The sequence below is a fragment of the Anser brachyrhynchus genome (genome assembly GCF_964034855.1).
Source record: "Anser brachyrhynchus genome assembly, chromosome: 7".
In the NCBI taxonomy this organism is placed as follows: domain Eukaryota; kingdom Metazoa; phylum Chordata; class Aves; order Anseriformes; family Anatidae; genus Anser; species Anser brachyrhynchus.
This window is the reverse complement of record NC_137701.1, coordinates 37,066,092-37,087,845: the sequence shown is the minus strand read 5'-3', so window position 1 is coordinate 37,087,845 and position 21,754 is coordinate 37,066,092. Positions and strand designations below refer to the sequence as shown.

Here is a 21,754-nt window from a genome sequence, read left to right as displayed (position 1 = left end):
TGAAACGTCCCTTGTCTCAAGCAGACCTCCGGGTGCCATAAGCCAGGTTTTTGTTGCCTTGTCTTTAGCAGACGTGCATCAGCTCATCATCACGTGTCACCTGAACTCGTGTGTGGCCCTGCTCTGCCTCGCAGGCAGTTACAGGCAGAGCGAGGCAGCAGAACTTCTTATGAGAGCTGGAAGATGGAGATCAGGCTTGTGGTTTCCAGGTTTAGAACTCCGGGTTTTTCTCGCCCCATTTTTTGTTGCATTTCTGTGGCAGGTCTTCACACTGATCCACTTAAAACGCCTGGAACGCCAGGCAGCGATTTCCATCCATGGCACTCGGTATGCAAATATGCACATTACAGCTCACACGTGAAGAACTTTTCCAGCAGCTGTTGAAGATGCACATTCAGAAAGTCTTTAGCAATGAAACCACTGTTGCACTGCAGTAATGAAAAATTCCTTTAGGGATGTTTTCTCTGGTAGGGATGGCTCGTAATGCAAAGCCATGAATTTGGAAACGGTGCCTTTTTTTTTTTTTTTTTTTTTTTTTAATCTCGGGTCTTTCTTCCCTTCTCGCTCCCTTCAAATACCTTTTTCCTTCTTTCTGACCTCGTGTCAGCTGCTGCCTGGCAACTTTTTTTCTGCGTGGTGGGACAGGACAGGGCACCCAACCGCCTTCAGCCTGATGCCAGCACGATCCCCTAGCAACCCGGCGGGGCACCCGCGATGCTCTCCAAAGGGCTGCACGCATTGCTCACTACCTCTGCACCCACCCCTCAGCTCAGCACCCGCTGTTCTGGGCGCTCAGGAGCCTACAGGGTGACGGCCACAACCCGCCCATCCACAGGAAGGCCACATGTGATGTGGAATAGGTAAAATACATCCTAAGACAGTTTTCAGGGATGCTCTTGGGGTAGCTCCGTGGTGCCTAATGTCAGGATTACCTTTGGCCGATAATTAATATTCCTGCGTTGTGTTACACCAGCGAGCACGAATGATTGGTTCTACTTTGTTTAATTTATCTCAATAAGAGATTTCATAATATTCTATAGCTTGATGAATTCATTTATTTAACCTGTCGGTGTTAATTTCTCTGATTAGGAGGAAGGAGTTAGAAAGCACCGTAGGAGCAAACAGGTCTCTAGCAGCATTTTTAACTTTGCATTTTCTCTTTGGTGGCACTTCACTCTAGTCTCCTGTATAAGTACATTTTTGGGGTTGTAGTGACGAATAGACACTGATAAACACTCTTTGTCTCTCTACTCCATGCCTGCTATAGGCTTGACTCTCCAGTGCTTCTCTGTTGGGTCTGTCAGAGGGGACTGGTTGGGGACCTCAGTCAGGGTGACAGACTGACTCCAGTCCCAGTCTGGGGACTATTGCTGTGCTTAGGCACCATGCAGGGACCTGCATGAAGCTGTGTGCAGAAATACAGTGGCTACATCCAGCCCAAATCTCCTTTTTTAAAAAATAAAATAAAAAATTAAAAGTACAGGAAAGCATTCTGTATAGCGGGTTGGTGTTTGAAGAGTTGGAATTATATCTACATAGAGATACTGGGTTGGTATCTGGTTATTTCATTACACAATTGTAGGTTTACTCACAGAAGATATACCTGAAAACTTTTTTTACAGAGGGGCTCCTATTGACGACTTTATCTGAGGTGAAAAGGAGATGTGGGACCCACCCTGCTCGTATGTCTCTGTACTGTATGGTTCAAGTCATCCAGTTCAGTCCCAGGGATGTGACTTCATAGCCAGTGACGTCTAATGGAAATGAAATGGAGAACGATTTATTAAAGGTCAACTTTTATTTGTTCAACAACCTGTATTTTAAACCCAGGCTTCTACAATAATTATCCCCACAGTGCTAGCTTAAAGCAAGCTACGTTTTTGGGCAACGATTTGACAAATGATTACTTACAGGTAATTGCCTTTCTAGTCATAATTCTGACGGCATGCTCGGTATTGACACCTTATTTCCTGTAAACAAGGAGGCCACTGACTTTTATTATAAATATTATTTAAATATTTTAATAAGTTTAGGTGCATGTCGGATCTGCAGTATTGAAAGTAAGATCAATTAATTCTTCAAAGACTCTCATAAATGTTAATGTTTAAAATGGGCAGTAAATTGCACCGCATCATTAAAGGAAATTATTCAAGAGCACTGAGGACTGCAGTTGAATAAGTATGGAATAAGACCGAACAGGAGCAAATTAGAAATAAAGCATCAGATGGTTGAAAACAGGATTTGCATCGCGGTGTTGTGGGAAGGCGTGGAAGGCCAGCATGCCAATGAACAGGTAATGTCTGGGGGAAAAGCATGACCACTGCTAACTGTGCAGACCCTCAGGCTTTTGCAGAAGATGCAAGAAGTCGAGATGAAAGGAGACTGTGTTGTACAGACCCTTCTGTATCCCAAGAATACGGTGGCAGCATGCTCGTTTGCCAGCGCTCATGTCTCTATGTCTCTGCACCACGTGAGAGTCCTGGCACGTGGGAAATGTCACTGATTTACGCAGGAATTCCTCACCACTTGGAATTCCCTGGTTTTCCTTCACACATTTTCTCATTTAGCTCTGGCATCTGCACGTTTTCATATCTGAAATGTAAAAGGTTGCTCAAATAAAATCTTAATTAATGCAAAAGAGCCGTCCAGGTGGCTCTGGTGGCTTAGAGAAGGATGCCACCTGTAAATGTGCTGGAGCATTGTTTCAGTGTGACATTCAGCGTGACTTCATTTGGGTTATAGAAGCCACGGATTTCCAAGACCATGGACAATGCCAAATTTTTTGTCTGTAGTTCAAATCTGTTCATTTCATATTAGCAAAGGTTTTCTACATTGGGATCTATAATTCTGCTCAGTTATGGTCATATAAATACAAATTGACTGTAGGGGAATTATATGGGCTTTATGGACAGTAGATAAATGCAGAATTTGTTCCAACTGGATTTTTTCCCCTCAGCTGTAAATTACTTGGAGTAATAAAGCTACCAGCATACCTCTGTGAGTCCTGCCAGCCTGGCCCTGGGGGCATTACGGGGACCAGGATGGGGCTTTTCACTTCTTGGGCAACTGCATCACGGGGTCCTTCCTCCATTTCAGCAGAAATAATGAAATATTTCATGTTGCTTCTGGGCTGTGTGCTATTCCTTCCTTCAGTAGCACTTGGTCTTTCTGCCTCTTGAAGTTTCTTGGCTGTGCTGCTTCATATAAAAGGCATTAGGTTCTGTGTTGGGGAATACAAACATGAAGTGAAAAGGACTGAGGCTTTACCCTTGAAATGCAAAGGTCTCGGTAGTCAGTTTTAGCACCTTGCTGTCTTTGGAGAACACTAATATCTGAGGGTGATGTGAAAGCTTTATCACCTTTCATCTGGTAAACGGACTGGTTCAAAAAAAAATTGTAAAAATGTGATGAGCAAACCGTAGCAGTGTTCTGCGACGATTTCAAGGTAGTATGTTTATGTAAGGCAAAAGTTATGGTTTGGTGGTACAGAAAGGGGAACAAACACATGATGAGAGCCTACTGCCTGCTCAAATGTACATCAGGACCCACCATTCACTGGCACAGAGTTTGCAAAGCGGCCTTTGGGCATCAAACTTTGCTCTCATGTAGATGATGAAAGTCACTTTCTCATGGATCTTTACTCTCTGCAGCTTAATAAGGTGAGGGTGGGAGGTTTTTTTTGCCGAGTCACCAAGCCTGCTGTCGAAGCCTTCCAGAGGAAGGAATTTATAAGGAATAAATTAATAAATCCAGAGGAACTGTGGGAATTAAGGAGCTAAATAAATGGATGGGAGTTAAGAAATGAAATAAATGGATGAATAATTGAAAGGTTAAAGATTGAAAAAGAGAGGAAATAAAAAAGGAAAAGGATGGAATAAAAAAGGAAAAAGATGAAATAAAAAAGGAAAAAGATGAAATAAAAAAGGAAATGATGAAATAAAAAAGGAAATGATGAAATACAAAAGGAAAAAGATGGAATAAAAAGGAGAAGATGGAACAAGAAGGAGAAGATGGAATAAGAAGGAGAAGATGGAATAAAAAAGGAAAAGATGGAATAAAAAAGGAAAAAGACGAAATAAGGGAAAAAGGTGAAATATAAAAGGAAAAAGATGAAATAAGGGAAAAAGATGAAAAAAAAAGAAAGTAAAAAAGGAAAAAAAAGATGAAATTAAAAAAAAAAAAGGAAAAAGATTTAGGAAGAAAAAAAAAAAACAAAAAGTGCCCCGCGTGCGGGGGGCGGCAGCCGCCTTCCTCCGCGCGGCTCCGCGGGCGCGGGGCGTGCCGCGGGGCGGGGCGCGGGGCGGGCGGGGGCGGAGCGCGGCGCTGGGGGCCGCGGGCGCCCCGCGCTGCCCGCTCGCTGCGTGCGGTGAGCCCGGAGCCGCAAAGCCCCGCTGCTGCCGCTGCTGCTGCCGCTGCCGCTGCTGCTCCCCGGTCCCCGCGCACGGCGGAGCTGCCGCCGCCGCTCCGCGCCCGCCGCGATGCCCGCGCTCCTCCTGGCCCTGGCGGCAGCGCTCTGGGGATTCCCGGCCGGCGGCCGGGCAGCGGGAGCCCGCGGAGGTAAGGGGCGGCAGCCCGGGGAACTTTGCGGAGCCGGTGATGCCCCCGGTGCCGCTGCTGGCAGAGCGGCGGGGAAGTTTGGAGGCTGCCCCTGAGCCGGGGTGGCGGCGTGGAAACTTAGGGGATGGGGATGGAGAAGGGGATGGGGGTGAGGGTAGGGGTGAGGACGAGGATGGAGAAGGGGATGGGCATGGAGAAAGGGGTAGGTATGAGGACGAGGATGGGGATGGGGATGAAGATGAGGATGAAGATAGGGATGGGGGTGAAGATGAAGATGGGGATGAGGATGAGGGTGGAGAAGGGGATGGGGATGGAGAAGGGGATGAGGATGGAGAAGGGGATGGGGATGGAGAAGGGGATGAGGGCACAGCCGGCGACCCGCCGCGGTCCGGGAGAGGAGGGGGTCCGGGACCCCTCGGGGTGCGGCGGCTCCGCTCTGGCTCCGGAGCAGAGCTGACTCCGAATCGGGCTCCCGGCGCCGCCGCCCCGAGGTGCGCCCGGCTCCCGGCCGCCCGAGTTGGCTCCGCGCCGCTCCGCGGCTCTCTCCTTTGCGACCGCTTTGTCGCGACCCACGCGGCTATCGCGAACGAGCGGCGGTAGCGTCCGGTGTCGCGACACGCGAGCGACCGGAGGGGGGGAGGCTCGCAGGAACGAGCCGGCTCTGCGCCCGGTGCCCGCGCTCGTACTTCAGTCAGGAGGCGAAGATCGGCGGTCGCGATGGGCTGCGCGCGATGGAAAATATCTCACGAACTTTCCGCCGTGCTCCCCAAACGGGCGGGTTGGGTTTCGGCAGCTGCAACCTGCCTCCGAGCCGGGGGAATAAAAATGAAACTTGCAAACATTTGGTGGAATTGTGCTGGAAACGGGTCTGTCGCTCCGGCCCCCCCCTTTGGAGATGAGCGGGTGCCGCTTCTTCCTCAGTATCAGTTTCTGGTGTTTCAGTTTTGCATCGTTTTCCCCGTATTTTGTGTTTGTAGTTACCTTGCTTGGATTCAGCGTTTCACAAAAAAAAAATGTGCTGTCAGCTTACGTTACAATCAATCCCATCTTAAAAGGCAACATCCTTGTAAATCGTACCGGCCCCAAAAGTGGGATAAATCAAATTTACTTAGAATCAACTAACTCATCATATCGTAACGTCATGTCTTATCAAAACCGAGCGGAGTACACATTAGGACTTAAAAGGCGTTTTGTTAAAAAATGTCAAGTGGTCTCAACCTAAAAGGGATTCGGGATGAGGCTTCCAGGAAGAAAATTACATTTGCACATCAGATAAACTTTATGATATGCTGCAAAAATTATTGACGGTACCAAGCTGATTTTCCTTTGCGGGAGGAAATTCTGGGGCACTGAAGCGTGCCAGGCTTAATGTATGTGAAAGGTACTGAAATTTGGGATGCACTGTGGCTCACCATTGGTAATACGAGAATTGGGGAAATGTCATGGATTGTGTTAATAGCAGTGTTGTGGTAGCCATGGTGATATTAAATATTAGTGAGGTTCTGCAGGGAGAGGTGACACCTATTAGACCAGTGGATAACATTAGGGAAAAAGGGTGAGGGGAAAAGAAAACACCAAAGTTTGAAGTATGTAAAGATTTTCTCTAGGTTTGCAATATGCTGGAGGAGTTTTATCAGACCGGCTCTGTCCTCAGCCAGGTTACAGCTACTCTAGAGTATATTACATGACATACATATTACATTATTTTATATATATATATATATATGTATAGAAGTTGGGAAGGAAAAATCTCATGGAGAAAGAAATGGAAATGAGGTGAAAAAGAAGGAAAAAGGCAGCCTGGAGAGGGGAGTCCCTCCAGGAGGGAGAAGTCCTGCAGCTGAGGCTGTGCTACCTGGGTGACGAGGAGGTACAGCTCGCCTTACAGTGCTTCAATCAGCCTCTTCCTGAGGAGGCTCACAACCCCATTCCCTTGTAGTTATTCTGGTAAAGAAGCTGAGAAGCCTTGCTAATGCTGGCAAGGCTGAGGAGCCCCAGGTCCCATCCCTACCTGCCCAGAGCTGGAGCTGGCAGCCCTGGGGCTGCGGGGAAGGTGCCTGGACTCAGGGGCTGGGTTTGGATAACCTGTACAACTACGTTGTGTGGTTTGGTTCTTTCCCCCAGTGAAATGTGTATCCCCAGTAGCGTTAATGAGTATGCGGCTCGTTATTAATAGGCTTGCAGCTCATTGCTTGCCCGCAGCTCAGCTTGGTGGCAGACCACAGCTGGCAGGTGCCCTGGTTGTCCTCGTCAGTGTGGTCCTTCAGGTGGTCCTCCTCCACAGGTAGGCTTTGTACCGAGCAGAGGGGTGTTCTCTGGTAAATTAAAACTCAGCATTTTCCCCCAAAGGACGATGTATCGCACGTTCAAGTCATGCTTTGGGGTAACTTACGCTTTTAAAGAAGGAAAAGCAAGCCTTCACGAAAGCTACTCCTCTCTGGAGTCATAAAGCCTTCAGAAATTTCCATCTTTATTCCACTTAGCAGGGAATTTACTGTTTTCAGGGTGTCCTTTGACCATATTTAAGTAAGGGCTGGAAATGAATGACTTAAAATGGAGTTTTCAGGTTCAAGGTTCAGCTGACGTTAATTTGGATTACTGGCCCGGTAGCAGAAACTGACCAGGTGAAATAAATCTGTCTCCTTCTGGTGGGGGTGATTGCTGGTGGCCTCCCCTCTCCAGCAAGGTGCCCCAGCGGGTGGCAGTGGGGATGCCAGGGGGTTTCCAGCCATCTCGTTATTAGTAGCTGAATGTTTGAAACCAAGTGCACCGACCACTGCTGTGCTTCGCCAGCCTGGGCTCCAGTTTGGCAATGCATTGGGAAGTATTCCCAAAAAAGCTCCTTCTGTGCTGTGCTTCAGAGGCGCTTGCTTCATACTCATGTTTTATGTGTCTTGGACATAGATAAGTACTAATATCTTATACCCAAAAGAAATGCTTCCAAGGTCGCAGTGACATTCCTATTTATTTATTCCAAAGAACAATGCTGCAGGAAGCACGGTGTGCTTTTAAGAACTTATCTGTCACGGGAGAGGCACAATTACAGAGAAGCTTGAAGATATATCAAGGAATTTAGGACAGTAGTTAGAAGGATGTGCAATAAGAAGTAATTAAAGAAAGAAATCGTGAGAGATTTCCACAAGTGCAATTTCAGTGACTGGTTTTATGGGGCAATCAGTGATGTATGTGCGTCCGCGATTGAGTATGTGATTGCATGCACAAAATCCTGATGCTTCTGGAGACTGAGCAAACTGTGTTGGGTTTTCTCTGAACCGACGTGCGTATTCTCTCTTATTCAAGTTATTTTATGCTCAGTTCAATGGTTTTGGAGAGCTTTACTTGAATAAAAGGAAAAGTGTTAGAAGTGCACAAACTGCTTAAAAGGCAAAACTTTGTTTTACAGTTCAAAAATGTATGTTTTATATGAAAGGATTGTATGTAAACTTGTTCTGTGGCAAATCTTTTGCTAATTTATCATAGGGGTTTTGTCTGGGTTTTGTCTGGTATTCCTGTGTGTTGAAGTAGCTATTCTCCAAAGGTTTATAGAAAATCTCTTCTTACTTCACACAGTAGCTTTTCTGAAATGTTATGTGTGAATTTGAGCACATACACATACCTTTACATTCATATGGACCCCGGTCTTACCCCACTTGCTTCAAGTGGCAAAACTCACGCTAGCAATGAAATAAGTGCAGTTTGGAAGCCCTTGTTCCTCTAGAGCCTGTTGTATGTGCTTTTGTCTGTTATTTGGAGTTGAAGAAAATAGGTTTCTCTTTATTGATTGTAAAGTACTTATGTAACTTTAATTTAAGAATTTAGAGCTCTGTCTGTCTGTAGAGATGCTGGTAATCTAGGTAGTAGAAAGTTCTTGTTACAGCATCGTACTTTGAGTCCCAGCATGTTGTTTTTCCTAGTTTTTAATATATTAATTTGTCTTTAATAGTTATGCTCCTTAAAACGTAATTAAATAAAATTTGCTTAGGGAAGTGATTTTAATTGCACTAACCCAAAACACTTTTAATCATGAACCCTGAAGATAAAAATATCAGAACACAATTATTTTTATGTAAGTCATTATGACTATTGAGTCTGTGCTTAGTGAGATCTTGGGCTAAGTGCAGGCACTGCAGAATGGGTCCTAAATTTGCAAGCGTGATTAGAAATTAATTGGATTTTTAAATAACATTAGTCAAATAACGACTGCGTACCTTCTGTCTAACCCACTGGTTTGTTTTAGCTAAACAAGTTTTTGGGTCTCAAATTCAGTCTATGGAAAGGATGCAAATATTTGTAAGCAGAGCAGTATTTCAGCTGGCTACTCGGTGACCAAAGCACTAAAAATTCCGGAGGTGTTGGGTAGTCCCGAAGCGAGATGAGCAGGATCATGGCTTGCCCCTGCCACCCCAGGAGCAGTGGGCAGTGCTGGTGCCGGCCTGCACGTGAGCTCCGGGACCCCAGGAACGGGATTCCCCTAAAACCCAGTGCTCTGAAGTAGATTTAGCGGGATCTAAGAAGGATCATTAGAGACAAAGATGTGCTTTTGCCAGTAGTGTGTTCACTATGCTGTTAATCTAATTTAATTGGTAAGATCCTTGTAGTAGGAAGATCTTCCTGCGTACCTGGGAAGTGTAGGTATATCTGTTATATCTTGTTATCGGGTATGTCAGGGCTTTCCCCCTATCATGTAGACATAGAATTGGGCTTGGGTAATATGTACTTTTTTATGAACCCTACCAAGCTGGAAATAAAATTGGGCACTAAAAAGAAGATTGTATGTCTCTAACAACTACATTTATCGACCATTTTGTAATAAATTGCCGTTGTGTATTAATAACAAAAGACTGGGATACATGAGGGCATTGCTAAGTAATAGGGCTTTTTAAAGATGATGTAATGCCAGTCTTGCAGGGAGGTACACTTGGAGATTTTTATTTCTATTCGGTTAGAAATCCAGTTGAATTCTCTGAGGTGGAAAAGTAGAGATTACAGTATTAAGAGTTCTAGATACGGTACATTGTGTCCTGAAATGTGCTCTTATCGCCAGCTGATGTTCCTAAACATCTCACGTGCTGCTGTCTGCTGAATAACGTGGCCTTCCAGAAGAGCCAAACTGTTGAAACACACCTTTGCTTCAGAAATAAGAATGCCTTTTTTTTTTTCTTTCTTTCTGTGAGATCAATGTATTTTGGACTACCTGTTGCCTTACTGTCCGTAGAAGGTTCCTTGGTAACTTCCGTGTGTGACACTGTTGAATGACTGATGCTTCAAGTGTGATAGGATAAATGCCGTAGAGATGAATCTTAAACTTTGAGAATAAAAAAAATACATACAATTCCTCCAGGTTTTCTCAACCGCTGAGTTTTTATTTAATACCAGTTCATAAGCTTCAGTATTTTTTTTTCCTTGAATGAACAAAGGAAACGTGGGGAATGACAACATGCAGTTTTGTTTTTTTGAATAGTCTTATGATGATATATTGAAGGGGGAATAGACCATGTGCAAGACAAATGCTGATGCAATGCTTTCCAAATGCAGTATTTCTCCTGTGGGCTGTTCTGTCAAGGGGAGACTCTTCTGCTCACACGAGCGCACGCTCCAGCAGAACAAAAAGATACCCAGGCAATTTTCATGTAATGCTTTATGATTTTAATTCGCCTATCTGCAAACTAACCCAAAATCTTTTTGTCAACAACTTTTAAAATACAATGTTGATATTGTCAAAGAGTTTGGGAAGCTGCTTATTGTACTCTGATAGAATGGTTGTATATTCACATGTTGTTGGGATGTGCAGGCATTTTTCCTCAAATGTAATTTTTTAGGATATTTTAAGGCATTTGAGGTACCAAAATGCTACTACTTCTAATATATCCTTCTTTAAATGCGCCTCTTTGGAGAAATGCTGTGGTGTTGTGCAGGCATAAAAGTGCATGTGGAAAAAAAAAAGTTACTAATGCAAAATGATCATGGAAAAAATGGCAGTAAGTTTCTAGATGATGGATCGCTTTCCCCAAAACACCTGCCTCTTCTTGCTTGCAAATCCTGTGAAGATGAAAGAGAAGAGCAGCGCAAGTTCATAGCTACTTGGATGCTCTTTTGCATATGCAAACACATGCTGATTTACCCAAAGTATATTGGTATTTGTGTAAAACTGTGTGCTTATGAAATGAAAGCATGTCATTCAGCAATGAAGCTTTCTTCTCAGGAGAATATTGTTTTTTATTTATGCTTCACTGTGCTAACAAATAGATTATAGCCCTGAGTTTATACCTCTGAGATCAATGGATTCTTTGTTCTGGACTTGGTGGTTATGGGGTCAGGATGCAGAAGTGCAAAGAAACTTTGGATCATTTTATTAAAATATCATTGGGAAATATTAATTGGTAGACTTAATTAAGTTATGTTTTGTCTGTTTTGTACTACAGCTTTTATACAATAAACTAACTGTTTCTTTCAGTATTTTTATTCGGAAGTTTGATTCAGTTTTGACTTGGTTCCTTGTAGTGAACCCACTTTTGTATTTCCCACATCTAATTCTAAAATATATGGATCAAATTCATGATTGCTTTTCTCAGTTTGTAATGTTCCTCTAGAAAATGAGTTACTTCATAAATTGTTTATTTTTAATGATAAATTGTCAACTTCTCATTTAAAAAAAAAAAATCAATTGTTTTGAACAGACCACCCTCTCCTTAGGTCAGAAAAACAGATGAAATTCCAGACAGATCAATATGCTGATATGTACGGTCTACTACCTGGAAGCTGTTTGGTTGTAGTTAAACCTGGTTCTGTGTAAGGCAGACAAAGCTGGCTCGTTTTCTAGATGAAGCACTGTACTTTGCATTCAAGATGTCTAGTTCCTGCTAGTTATCACTCATTTAAAGTAGCTAAGACTCATTAAAAGGAATTTAGAACACAAAATCTGCTGGATTAGAGCAGTGCAGTACAGTGGCAAAGATGTTCAACAGCAACGTAACAAGTGTGGCTCATTCGGCTTCCTACTGCCTGAATGTGATCAATAAAAATAGGGAGATGGCACCTAGGTGATGGGTGAGCACTCGATTCCTAAATTGTGAAGGTGTTTTTGTACCAAATGCTCTGACAGACTGATCCACAACATGTGGAAGAGCGTGGAAAAGTTGTCTTGCTTCCAGTGTGTTTTGATCAAGTTCCCAAATGCTGGTATGGGAGGGATGTGAGGATGGAACCTTGTCATTCAGCAACCTGGCTCCTTAGGAGTCATTGTGTGCCTATCCAGAGATGAGCCCAGCTGAGTTTCTTTTGATGTTTTTTTTTTTTTTCAAATGACCCATGTTTCAGCGGTATTCCAGTCATGCAGACCTTGCACACTCAGGATTTGCTCAGCTTACAGGTGGAGGTGAGCTATTACTGGATGAATGGCAGAAATACGGCATTGCTCTATGAGGATAGACAGGGCTATTTCCTGCTCATACATACATATGAAGCTTTAAAAGTTCTCAGTCATATTTATAAATGCTTTTGCTGTTCTCATTCAGTCCTTCCATCATTTCTGCTTAAGCTCTGAGATTCTCTGGGGCTGGCAGAAGAGGTGATTCTGCGAAGCCCAGCTAGGGGCTGGGACTAGCCTGGGTGTTCTCCACAGCCCGCTTCCCAATTCCTTGCTGTGAGCAGAGGTGGTGAAAGAACAAGTGTAGCTGGAAAACACACACACACACACACACACACACACACAAAAACCAGCAATTATGATTTAGAAACTGCTGTGATTTTACTAAATTGGGTCCCTTGAATGTCACATCTAGTCCACCACTTCTTGACACTTTGAAGTGCCTTTGTTCATGGGATTAATCATTTTACATACAAGTTATATGTGAAGATGTATATAAAAAAAGTTTACTTTCTGTTTTGTCAGGCCATATAAATGGAACCTATTAAAGAAAAATGTAGACTTCTTTCTCTTTACTTAGTAGTGGGAAAAAATGCTCAAAGTAAAATAGGAGATAAACCACTACTATCTAGCCAGTTGAGAAATGTTGGAAGACCTGTAATCTCACCTCATCTGAAACACTTGGTTTAAAATGGTTTATTTTGTGTAACTGCACTGAGGCTTTTATTTTGAGGGATGTCTGCAAACAGAGTAGAGTTAAGGACTGGGAGCAAGGGAAGAAGGCTGCAAAACTGAATTTATTCCTCTTGGGTGCCACTAAGCCAAGTGGCTTGTTCTTAGATTACAGAAAGAATAGTGAACAGCAAATGGTTTCTTCATAGTAGTGACTTATTATAGTAGTCTCAGGCAAAACGTTTTAGGCTAATGTTAGATCATATACAGGGGAGATGAAGCAAGTTGGGACTACACAGGTGTGAAAATGTGAAAACCAAGGCACTACTCCATGCCTGTGGCTTGTCAGGCTGAATTGCTTTTACTCTTTTGTTGATGACAAAGCAGGGCTACATGAGAGCAGGGAGGTATCTTGCAGATGCTGGCTCCAAGGCTAGCCTGATCTGCAGCAGTTAACTGTGTAGGACTGCTATAAGCCACTTCCGTGAGGACGGATTGCAAGTATAAACGTGTATATTAAACCTTGGATGTACAGGGAGACCGTGGAAGATTCTGTATATAGCAAAGCCAGGAGCACAGGGAGGGGCTGGGCAGACATAATCTCATGCCCTGACCCAAATGGCCCATTAGCACATTTTTTCAAATAGGAGCATGCTATTCAGGTCAGCGAGTGTGCACAGACCCATCGGAATGAATTCCTTCCCTTGTGCTTGCTACCTTACATTTCTTTCTTTGGGTTTTGAAGGTTGTGACTTAAACAGAGCTGACAGTACACAATATTACCCATTTACTCCGTAGATTATACTCCTCCGGGGAATTGGTGTCAGCTAATCTGCCACTTTGACGTTTTCACAGAGACCTGCTAACTGCATATCCCGTAATGCTGCAGGAGGCTGTCAGATCTGGGTGTCCGTAACTTTATTTATTCCCCCCAAACTTTTGGGAGTGTATGTTCAGATCTCTAGCCTGTGTCACTTACTTTGTCCTATGAGGAGCTTCCTTCCTGTGTAGAAATTCGGTTTGTCAGTACCCAATTTTGACCGCTCTTTGGGCAGTAGGGAGAGAGTTTGAAGCAGATGGCTGTCAACATGATGACGAAATTCTGAAATACTGCTCAGACACAAACTGTGAGGCATGGTATTTAAAGCACATTCAAGCATATAAAACTGCTTATATTTCTAACACATTACCGCTTTTGCTGTGGAATGTTCTTGATACAATTCATACACTTCTGTGATAAAAAACTTTTTTCTTTTACTGAAAAAAAGCCCAACTCCACTAACCAATTAACGTTATTCAGCAATGAGTAAAACACTCTGAACCGTGTTATGATTTTGTCAGTTAGAATCGTTAAATGCTCTTCAATGAAACCGCACTGATTTACGTTAATTGGTGGCCTGTCTTTGCACAATGGTATCGCGCTGTGTCAAATGTGCCTTGCAAAAAAAAGGTAATGCAGCTAAACGTGCCGTGATTGCTGCTCTTGTGGTGTCGACTGGTGCTCAGAAGCTGGCCAGCAAACGAATTTAAACTACAGGAGTACTTAATGTGTGGCCGTGAATTTTTAGGAGCACACTAAAAACACTTTCATAAAGTAAGTGCTAAAGGAGTAGTAGGTATGGCACAACTCGGATTCTGCGTCACATTTGTAAATTAGTTGTTGGATTTAAGTACTTTATAAAAGACTTTGTATATATATAAAATATATATGAAACGCGTGATGTAAGTATGAAAACTTAATAGAATGCCTTTTACAGCTTGATATATCTTAAGGGAAAAATGTCAGAGCGTAATAGATCAACAGTCTGTTTAGACCCACAGTGGCCATTTTTTCTAAAGATGATATAGCATGTCCTTGGTGGTCCCACGAGTAAAGTAGCGCTGTGGAGAGCTGTTTCTAGAAGCCAGCTAATGGCTGTTTTTCTGATTTGGGGTAGAATATGTGTGTGTTGAGGATGGTCATCTTGAATTGGTCACCAATGACTGATCATGCATACATAAAACTAATAAGGGGAAATTACATTTAAATATTGCATTTACATTGAATTCCATTTTCTATCCTGTTTTACACTGAGCAGAAAAGTTGCCATGTCTAAATGGAAATCTTTGAATAATTCTATTTCATGTGTCACGACAAGCATCGGCTGGCCATAGGTTTTGTGTTTGTACTGTGGGCAAGCAGAGTGGTGACTGTACTTTTTCATCTCACATTGGCACCTTGGGTAGACTATCTCCATTTTTTATCAAATTTCCAAAATCTCATGCCTGGGAAAACCTCTTACAACTTTAGGAGTCCAGGTGCTGCAGAGCTTATTAGAGAGTAACAGCTTTTGATGATACAAGTGCCTGTTGAATGTTGCTTTCATTTGGAATTGCAGCCTCAGGGAAGCAAACACACTAGAAGTGGATAATGGAAACAGAGAGGCTAGGAGGGCTACTTGTTAAATTACAGGATTATTTTATTTGGTAGGGAGCAAGAAAGGCCATGTCCAGTACAAACCCAAAAATATAAACACCACAGCTCTTACTAAGTTTCCACTCTGCTTCTGAACCACAGAGTTTGCATTCCGGAATAAAAGAGCTGATGAGCAACAGTGTTTGGCATGTGTGAGTATTGTCTTTTATAAGCCATGGGAAATCAATCTTCCTTCTTTCCTTCATGAAAATACAGAACTCCTTGAAGCTGCTGCTTTTGGAAATGAATGTATTAGTGAAAAATTCATGGATGATCCAGATCTAATTTTTATAGAAATGAACGGTAATGCACTCTGGGACTGCAGGTCCATATGGATGTATTTTACATTCACCTGCCTTATTGTAGACTTAAAGAATGTTTTTTTCTTTTTTTTTTTTCTTTTTTGTGACTGAATATCTGAATAACTGAAGGTATAAAACAGCTCATCCCAATAGAAATTGCTGCCACTGTAAGACACAAATGTCAGCTGTAGCACATTGATGTTTTAATAACACAAAGTAATCTCCCCGTACTTCAGTAATAAAGTTACACAGGCTCCAGTTTGCTTTCTTGTCAACATCTTTCTATTGACACTTTTCTGTCAAAAAGATGAAGTGAAGAATAAAATCTAACTCTTTTCTCTCATGTTAAATGTATTCTGCAAAGCTTTTGTGAAATACAAAGCATATGGACTTTGCAGATAGTGTTTGCATTTGGGACTTGCAGGGAAATCTATGTGAACTTTGTGCTGTAGAAATAGTTGCCCTTTAAAGCAAGCAGTTATTTTAAATAAGCAGATTTCTAAAAACTGTATTTTGGGGAGTAGTCTAATCTTTACACCTCTTTTGTTTTTTTTTTAGGAGCAGTAGAATATAATTATTTCTATAAACTTAGATCTCAAAATTTGCCAGTCTGCATGCCTGGATAGGTACCATTTTTTTTTTTCTTATGAGAAATCTGTTACTGTTTAGAGCAGACAGAAACCATAGTCTAGCAAACTGTCAGAGAATGTTCTAGATGGGGGCTGAAACTGTCCAATAATATAGTCCAAAAGCTCATTATTTATTAATATTTATTTTGATTCTCATACTGACATGAACATTGGTTCTAATTATATTTTTTAAAAAAGGCGAATATCTTCATAGATATCAGTCTGGTCCACAAAACATCCAAAAGGATACCGTTCAGAAGCAATAAGTAGGAGGTATGCGTCTGAATTTCATTAACTGGTAATAATATGCGTGCCCATACCTGGGGAGAAACACCGCTTAAAACCTGAGCTTCCCGCTAGGCCGGCGGGGCTCGTATCACTCGCAAGGTTAGGCCTCCTGCTTTGCCGTCACGGGTTTCTGTGGAGAAATGGCTGGGGTAAGCTGCTGCAAAACTGCCAACATCTGCTAAATTAGGTGTAACTTTTAAAGCAAAATCCCTGAAGAGCTGGGGCTGGGCAGAGCACTGCGGGAGAGGTTTGATTTCAGCTTCTGCTGCGTGTGGAGCGGCAGTGGGGCAGCTGGGGCAGGGTTGGTTGTGGAGGCCTTCCTCATGAGTGCGGCAGGCTTTGGGCCCAGATCAGTTCTTTGTTCAATCACAGCTATGTAAATATGAAAATACAGAAAATATGTAGGTCAAGGAGGGGAACATCGTATCTTTTCAGGGTGGTGATACCAGAATAAGGGGTCATAGAGTGGGGGGAAAATCTTTCTTCCCATATTTGGCCTTGGTAGCCCATCGTTTGCCAGACCATCTGACCTGAGAGCCAGAAATGCCTTCTCTGCTGGAGGTGGTGACAGACTTCAATTTGTCTGAACCAAATAATGAGGAAAAAATGAGCACACCTTGAGCATGGCAGCATAGCCCTTGGGGCAGATGCTGCTCGTCATTCCATGCTCTTGTTGGGTGATGCTAGCGCTAGAGATTGCTGATGAATTTCAGTAGCAAAGACTAGGAGAGGACAGGCTGGTAACAGCCTGGGGGGGAGAACTTGTATCCCAGAAAAGGGCAAAATGTTGCTGAAGAAGAGCAAACCAAGGGATTTCCTTCCCTGAGTGCTTGCAGTTAGGCCCTGCCCCGTATGGAGAACCAAAGGGAAGGCTCCATCAATCTTGCTCTTATTAAATTGGCACAGCTAATGTATTCTGCTAAAATGTGTTCATCATGTTGTTTAAAACAACCAGGTTAGAAATCTACTGAAAATAAATGAAGATTTATTATTTTCAGTGTCATTGGGGCACCTAATAAAGGATTGGAATACTAACTGGAGTTTGTGAAAGGAGAAAAAAAAATGTCCTGGTGCCATTTAATTAACTGTCTGGCCAATATTTCTGCCTTTTTATTGAAAAATCTGTACATTGCAACTGGCTTCAAGTATACTCCGGGACAACTCTGCCAACAGCCAGCAAATAAACACATTAAAATACAGACAGTCTTGCACAGCTCCATGCATATCCAATAAAAGCACACCTTGAGCTGCAGAGAATTTTTTTTTTTTGTAACAAAGCAGCAAACAAGAATGTAATAACTGCATATTTAATTATAAAATAATTTAATAGAAGACGGTTAATATTTTTTGTAATCATAGACGAAATGTCTCTTGTGGAGTGTGTCATGGGGGACAACTAAGGTCAGTGAAAATGTGGGCAGGGTTTTCTTCTTAACTTATGGTTTAGTTGGTTATGTTCTTTCAAAACTACTTAAACTGAGTTTTTTCCTTTAACCATGTATTTATTTGCCAGTATTGTTTCTGGATGACTAATGTGCTTTTTGAGGAAAGCTTTAATAAATTACCTTCATTTTCTTTAGATTATGGGAAGCATGCACTATTCTCTCATTTTATACGGGGTGTTACCTATTAATATGATTTCCAAACAATGTTCTGCAGTTCAGGTCTCTTCCATGGAAGTTAACTAGGTACATTTCTTCTGAAGTAAGACATCCTGGAAGGCAGCTGTAAATAACCTGTTATGTGCAGCTGATGCTGCACAGATATTTTTATTACTTTTTCTCTACATCATATTGTTCTAAGTGACACTGTGATCTTTGATCGCAAATACAGGAGCTGCAACCCTTAATTTCTACAAGAGCTACTAGAGTAAAGGAAATTCTGGGTTTGTCACTCAGGCCAAAAGAATTGGTATCACATAAGTAGTTTGGTTTTTACCTTAATGCTGAGGACAGCATCTTATGGGCAGAGAATATGTAAAGCTCAGCTTTTTTCCTTAGATCCAGCAAATGTATTTGGTGATTCATTAATGACATGTCAAGTGATTATATTTTGGCGATATGGAGGCCAAGTTGGGAAGAGTTTAAAAGACAACTAAAAGAAATCAGTCTAAAAGTACCGAATTACCTCTATTACATCTCTCACAGCCCTTGCAGCCCTGCTGGTCTGGATTCTGGCGGTAACTCTCGAGTTGAAAGGTTAATGACTCATTTTCTGAGCAGTGCAGTTTTCTTTCATTTTTCATCTACAATTATCTCCACTGCTTTAAAAACCTGAAAGGCACTTCCAAAACGCATTGTACTCATGTGTTATTGCTGTCAATTAAAGTTATTAAATCATAGATTTTTAAAAGTGAAATCCAAATACGCATTAATATATTTCTGTCGTTGCGTTGCCACTCCATTATGGAAGTCACGAGTGCAGTATTGAGGCAGCTCTAGACGTTGGTGGATATTTCTGTCCATGGACCCAAGTGTTCATTTGAATATCCATTTCAGGAAGAGCCTTAAGGGTGGCAAAGCTAGGGAGAAGAAAGAAAGCTGTTGTGGGCTGCTGTCTCAGGAGTTCGGTGTTGGGGAGAATTAGGGTGGACAGATGAGTTGGCCATCCCTTGCTTGTAGGGGTATAGGGGCAATAAAAGACGAGTAAAAAGAGGCATATTAAGAGTCCTGGTCAGGGGAGTGATAAGGACAAAAAAGGAATTTCTGAAAAGTTGCAAACCTTGTGTTTGAAAGATTGAAATACTCGTGGTGGTTACGGGGAATGGAAGATGAGGGCAAAAGCCGAGTTTTTCGCAGCCGTTTGATATGGTGTTTGCGCTCCTTTGCGAATTCCTTAAATTAGCAATTTCACTTTTCTGTAAGTCTCCTGTACTTTGACTCTTAACTGAATTAAGTCCCATTATAAATGACATCTTTCCAACAGTTGGGATACAGGTTAGTGCTCCCAAGAGGGGCAGTTTAATGAGGTTGTTGCTATGACAGCTCAGCTTCAGGCAGCACATGTGCTGCCTCAAAATACCCTCTCTCCCCTCAAATATTGCAGCAACTTCTGTGAGTGGATTTTTAAACTTTGCTCTTAGTGGAATTCAAGCACAGCACTTCATAATTCTATTTTCCTGATGATAATGCAGCTGAGGTTTTGACAGTCCATGCTGTTTGTTTCATTATTTCTGAGATGTTAATAGTAATGCATGATTTGACAAGTACAGGAACTACAAGGTGTTAACTGTATAGTAATTTTAAAGGATGCTCTAAGGGCTAAGTCAACAGATTTACAGAAAGAACTGCCACACGCACTACACTGTTTACAGTGAAAATGTATTGGGCCTGTCTTTCTTAAATTCACATCAGAGAACGTCTCAATGGATGGAAATTATTTATTATTTACTACGGTAACTGGAAGGAATACAAGCGTTCCCATTACACTGCAGCCTGTAAGCTGGTACAGCGATTCGTCTCGTCGCGGGAGCTGGCTGTGGTCTACAACGTTGTGTAATGTCTCACAGTTTCCCAGAGATGTTAAATCAAGCAGTTATATTTTTCAGGAAGGCTGTTAGCACAAGTCTGATGATGGCTGCTGAAGAGGCAACGTGTACGCAGGGTCAGATGGTGACAGCCCCTCTGACTGTGTCTGTAGCCTGCAGCAGGACAGGGTTTGGCCATGGGGATGTCCGGGTTGGCACCGAGGTTGTATTTGCTGGACTGTTCCTGCCTGCCCTCACATAGGCTCCCTGGATAGGACTCATCTTGGAAAGCAGTTCATCCTATCCCTACCGTTCTCTGCTGGCTCTCTTCTTGTCTATTACCAACTTTTGCATGGTTAAACCTGAATGAGGTAGTTCTGAGCCCAAGGTTTTGAACCTCAGTGTGGTCCAGAATAGTGTTGCTACTTGAATTTTTTATTTTTTATTTAAAAAAAAAAAAAAAGGCAAAAAGCTAGTAGCAAGTCTGAATTGCTATTCCACAATATTATCCCATGAAAATATTTCAGGTTGTCAGTTTGCAGGAAGGACGGTGGCAGAGGAAGCAGTTGCTGTTGCGACTATTTCTCTGTTGCTGCTCGTCTATGAAATGGGGAAATGTCATGTTTAAACTCAAATGAGCAGCTCTGAAATGTATTTCTGCTGCCTCAGTGTTCTCTGGTTGCTTTGTAAGTCGGGTTGCTCCTCATTGTTCTGTCTCCTCTTCCTTCCAAGCTTTGAAAGTGAGTTTTCTTAAAGATATGACTTCAGCATATAGAGAGGAGTCATACTCAAATCTGACATGACCTATATAAACATTGCTTTTTAACACTGGCCTGGAGTTCACTGGTTCTGCTAAGGATGAAAAGTTTTTTTTTTTTTTTTTTTTTTTTCCATTTGATCTGTGTTCAGTGTCCGTGTCTGCTTGGCTGTGAATTACTGAGGGTGTATCTCTGCTGCCATGAGGCTGTACCCACCGCTGGGTGCTGGGCCACCTCACTCACTGTTGGAAACAGCTCTGTCACCCCTGATCTCAGTGAAATTCAACCCAGGGAGATGCTGAGGAACTACTTATTTAACCCCAGCAAGCTTTTCCTTTTTGAAGTTAATTGGCTTAAAAGATTTTGATTTGCTGCTGCTTTAGAAACTGTGTGCTATGATCTGGATTTTTTTTTTTATATATCTTATTGTAAGTAAAATACCTTGGTACTAAAGAGTAAAAGGTCTGGCTATATAAATCACTGCTTCATTGTATTTATTGTGCTAGTTACTTGGCTTCCAAGTATACTAATTTTTTTGTAAATGCAAAATCATTCAGCTGTATCCAGATGGGTTCAAAAGATGCTGATGAGAACATTTGTTAAGGTTTTCAGTGGGTTCTGATAATGCTGTTTGCCATAAGCGTGCTTGTTCCAGTTTCTTTCAGTGACTGAGCAGGAAAGTGCAATTTTTGTGTACTTTTAATGACAGGTAAATAGGTTCAAGTATTCCACCCCATATATACTTTCCTATTCTCTATATTACTTCTTTGGCTTTTATTCCTTGATCACAGTTTTGTTCCCTTTGGAAAGAAGGGGGACACCTGCTAATCTCCATCTCACCTGACCCCCACCCCCAAAAAAACAAACAAAAAACCACAAAACCAACAAAACCACCAGCTCCCAGGCAAAAAGAGACCAGATGCAAAGTGCGAGGAGCATGGTTTTCATTCCGGCATCTTGTGATGAAGATTGCTACGAGAAGAGAAAACATGCTGTGATTTATTCTCACGGCAAAAAACTGCGAATGGAACAAGAAGTACAGAAATCTCAATATGTTGTTGCTAATACAATTTACATTTAGAACAGTGTGTCCTCCTTCCCCACTACGCTTGGTTTAAACATAGCTAAATTAAAGTGGTCTATAGGCAGAGCTTCTTGAACTGCAGTCCCAGCCCTCACTAAATGAACATCTAACACTTGGTGGTAACCATGCAGCTTCTTGAAAAAAGTACTTTTCATGTATTATATTTGCTCTGTGGTT

General features: G+C 42.3%; 1 protein-coding gene across 13 annotated transcripts in view; it reads left to right on the top strand.

Annotated features, from left to right (window-relative positions):
- The first annotated feature begins 4,569 nt into the window (after positions 1–4,569).
- Positions 4,570–21,754, top strand: part of LOC308198381 (uncharacterized protein) — a 45,612-nt gene continuing 28,427 nt past the window's right edge. For 9 of the 13 annotated variants that reach the window (XM_080600685.1, XM_080600682.1, XM_080600693.1 and 6 more), the window contains exon 1: positions 4,570–21,202. In XM_080600685.1, the coding sequence (XP_080456811.1) occupies positions 4,597–5,157 (561 nt within the window). In that variant the 5' untranslated portion in view covers positions 4,570–4,596 and the 3' untranslated portion in view covers positions 5,158–21,202. The remainder of the gene's footprint in view (positions 21,203–21,754) is intronic. The other 4 variants (XM_080600684.1, XM_080600686.1, XM_080600690.1 and 1 more) reach the window with 2 other exon arrangements.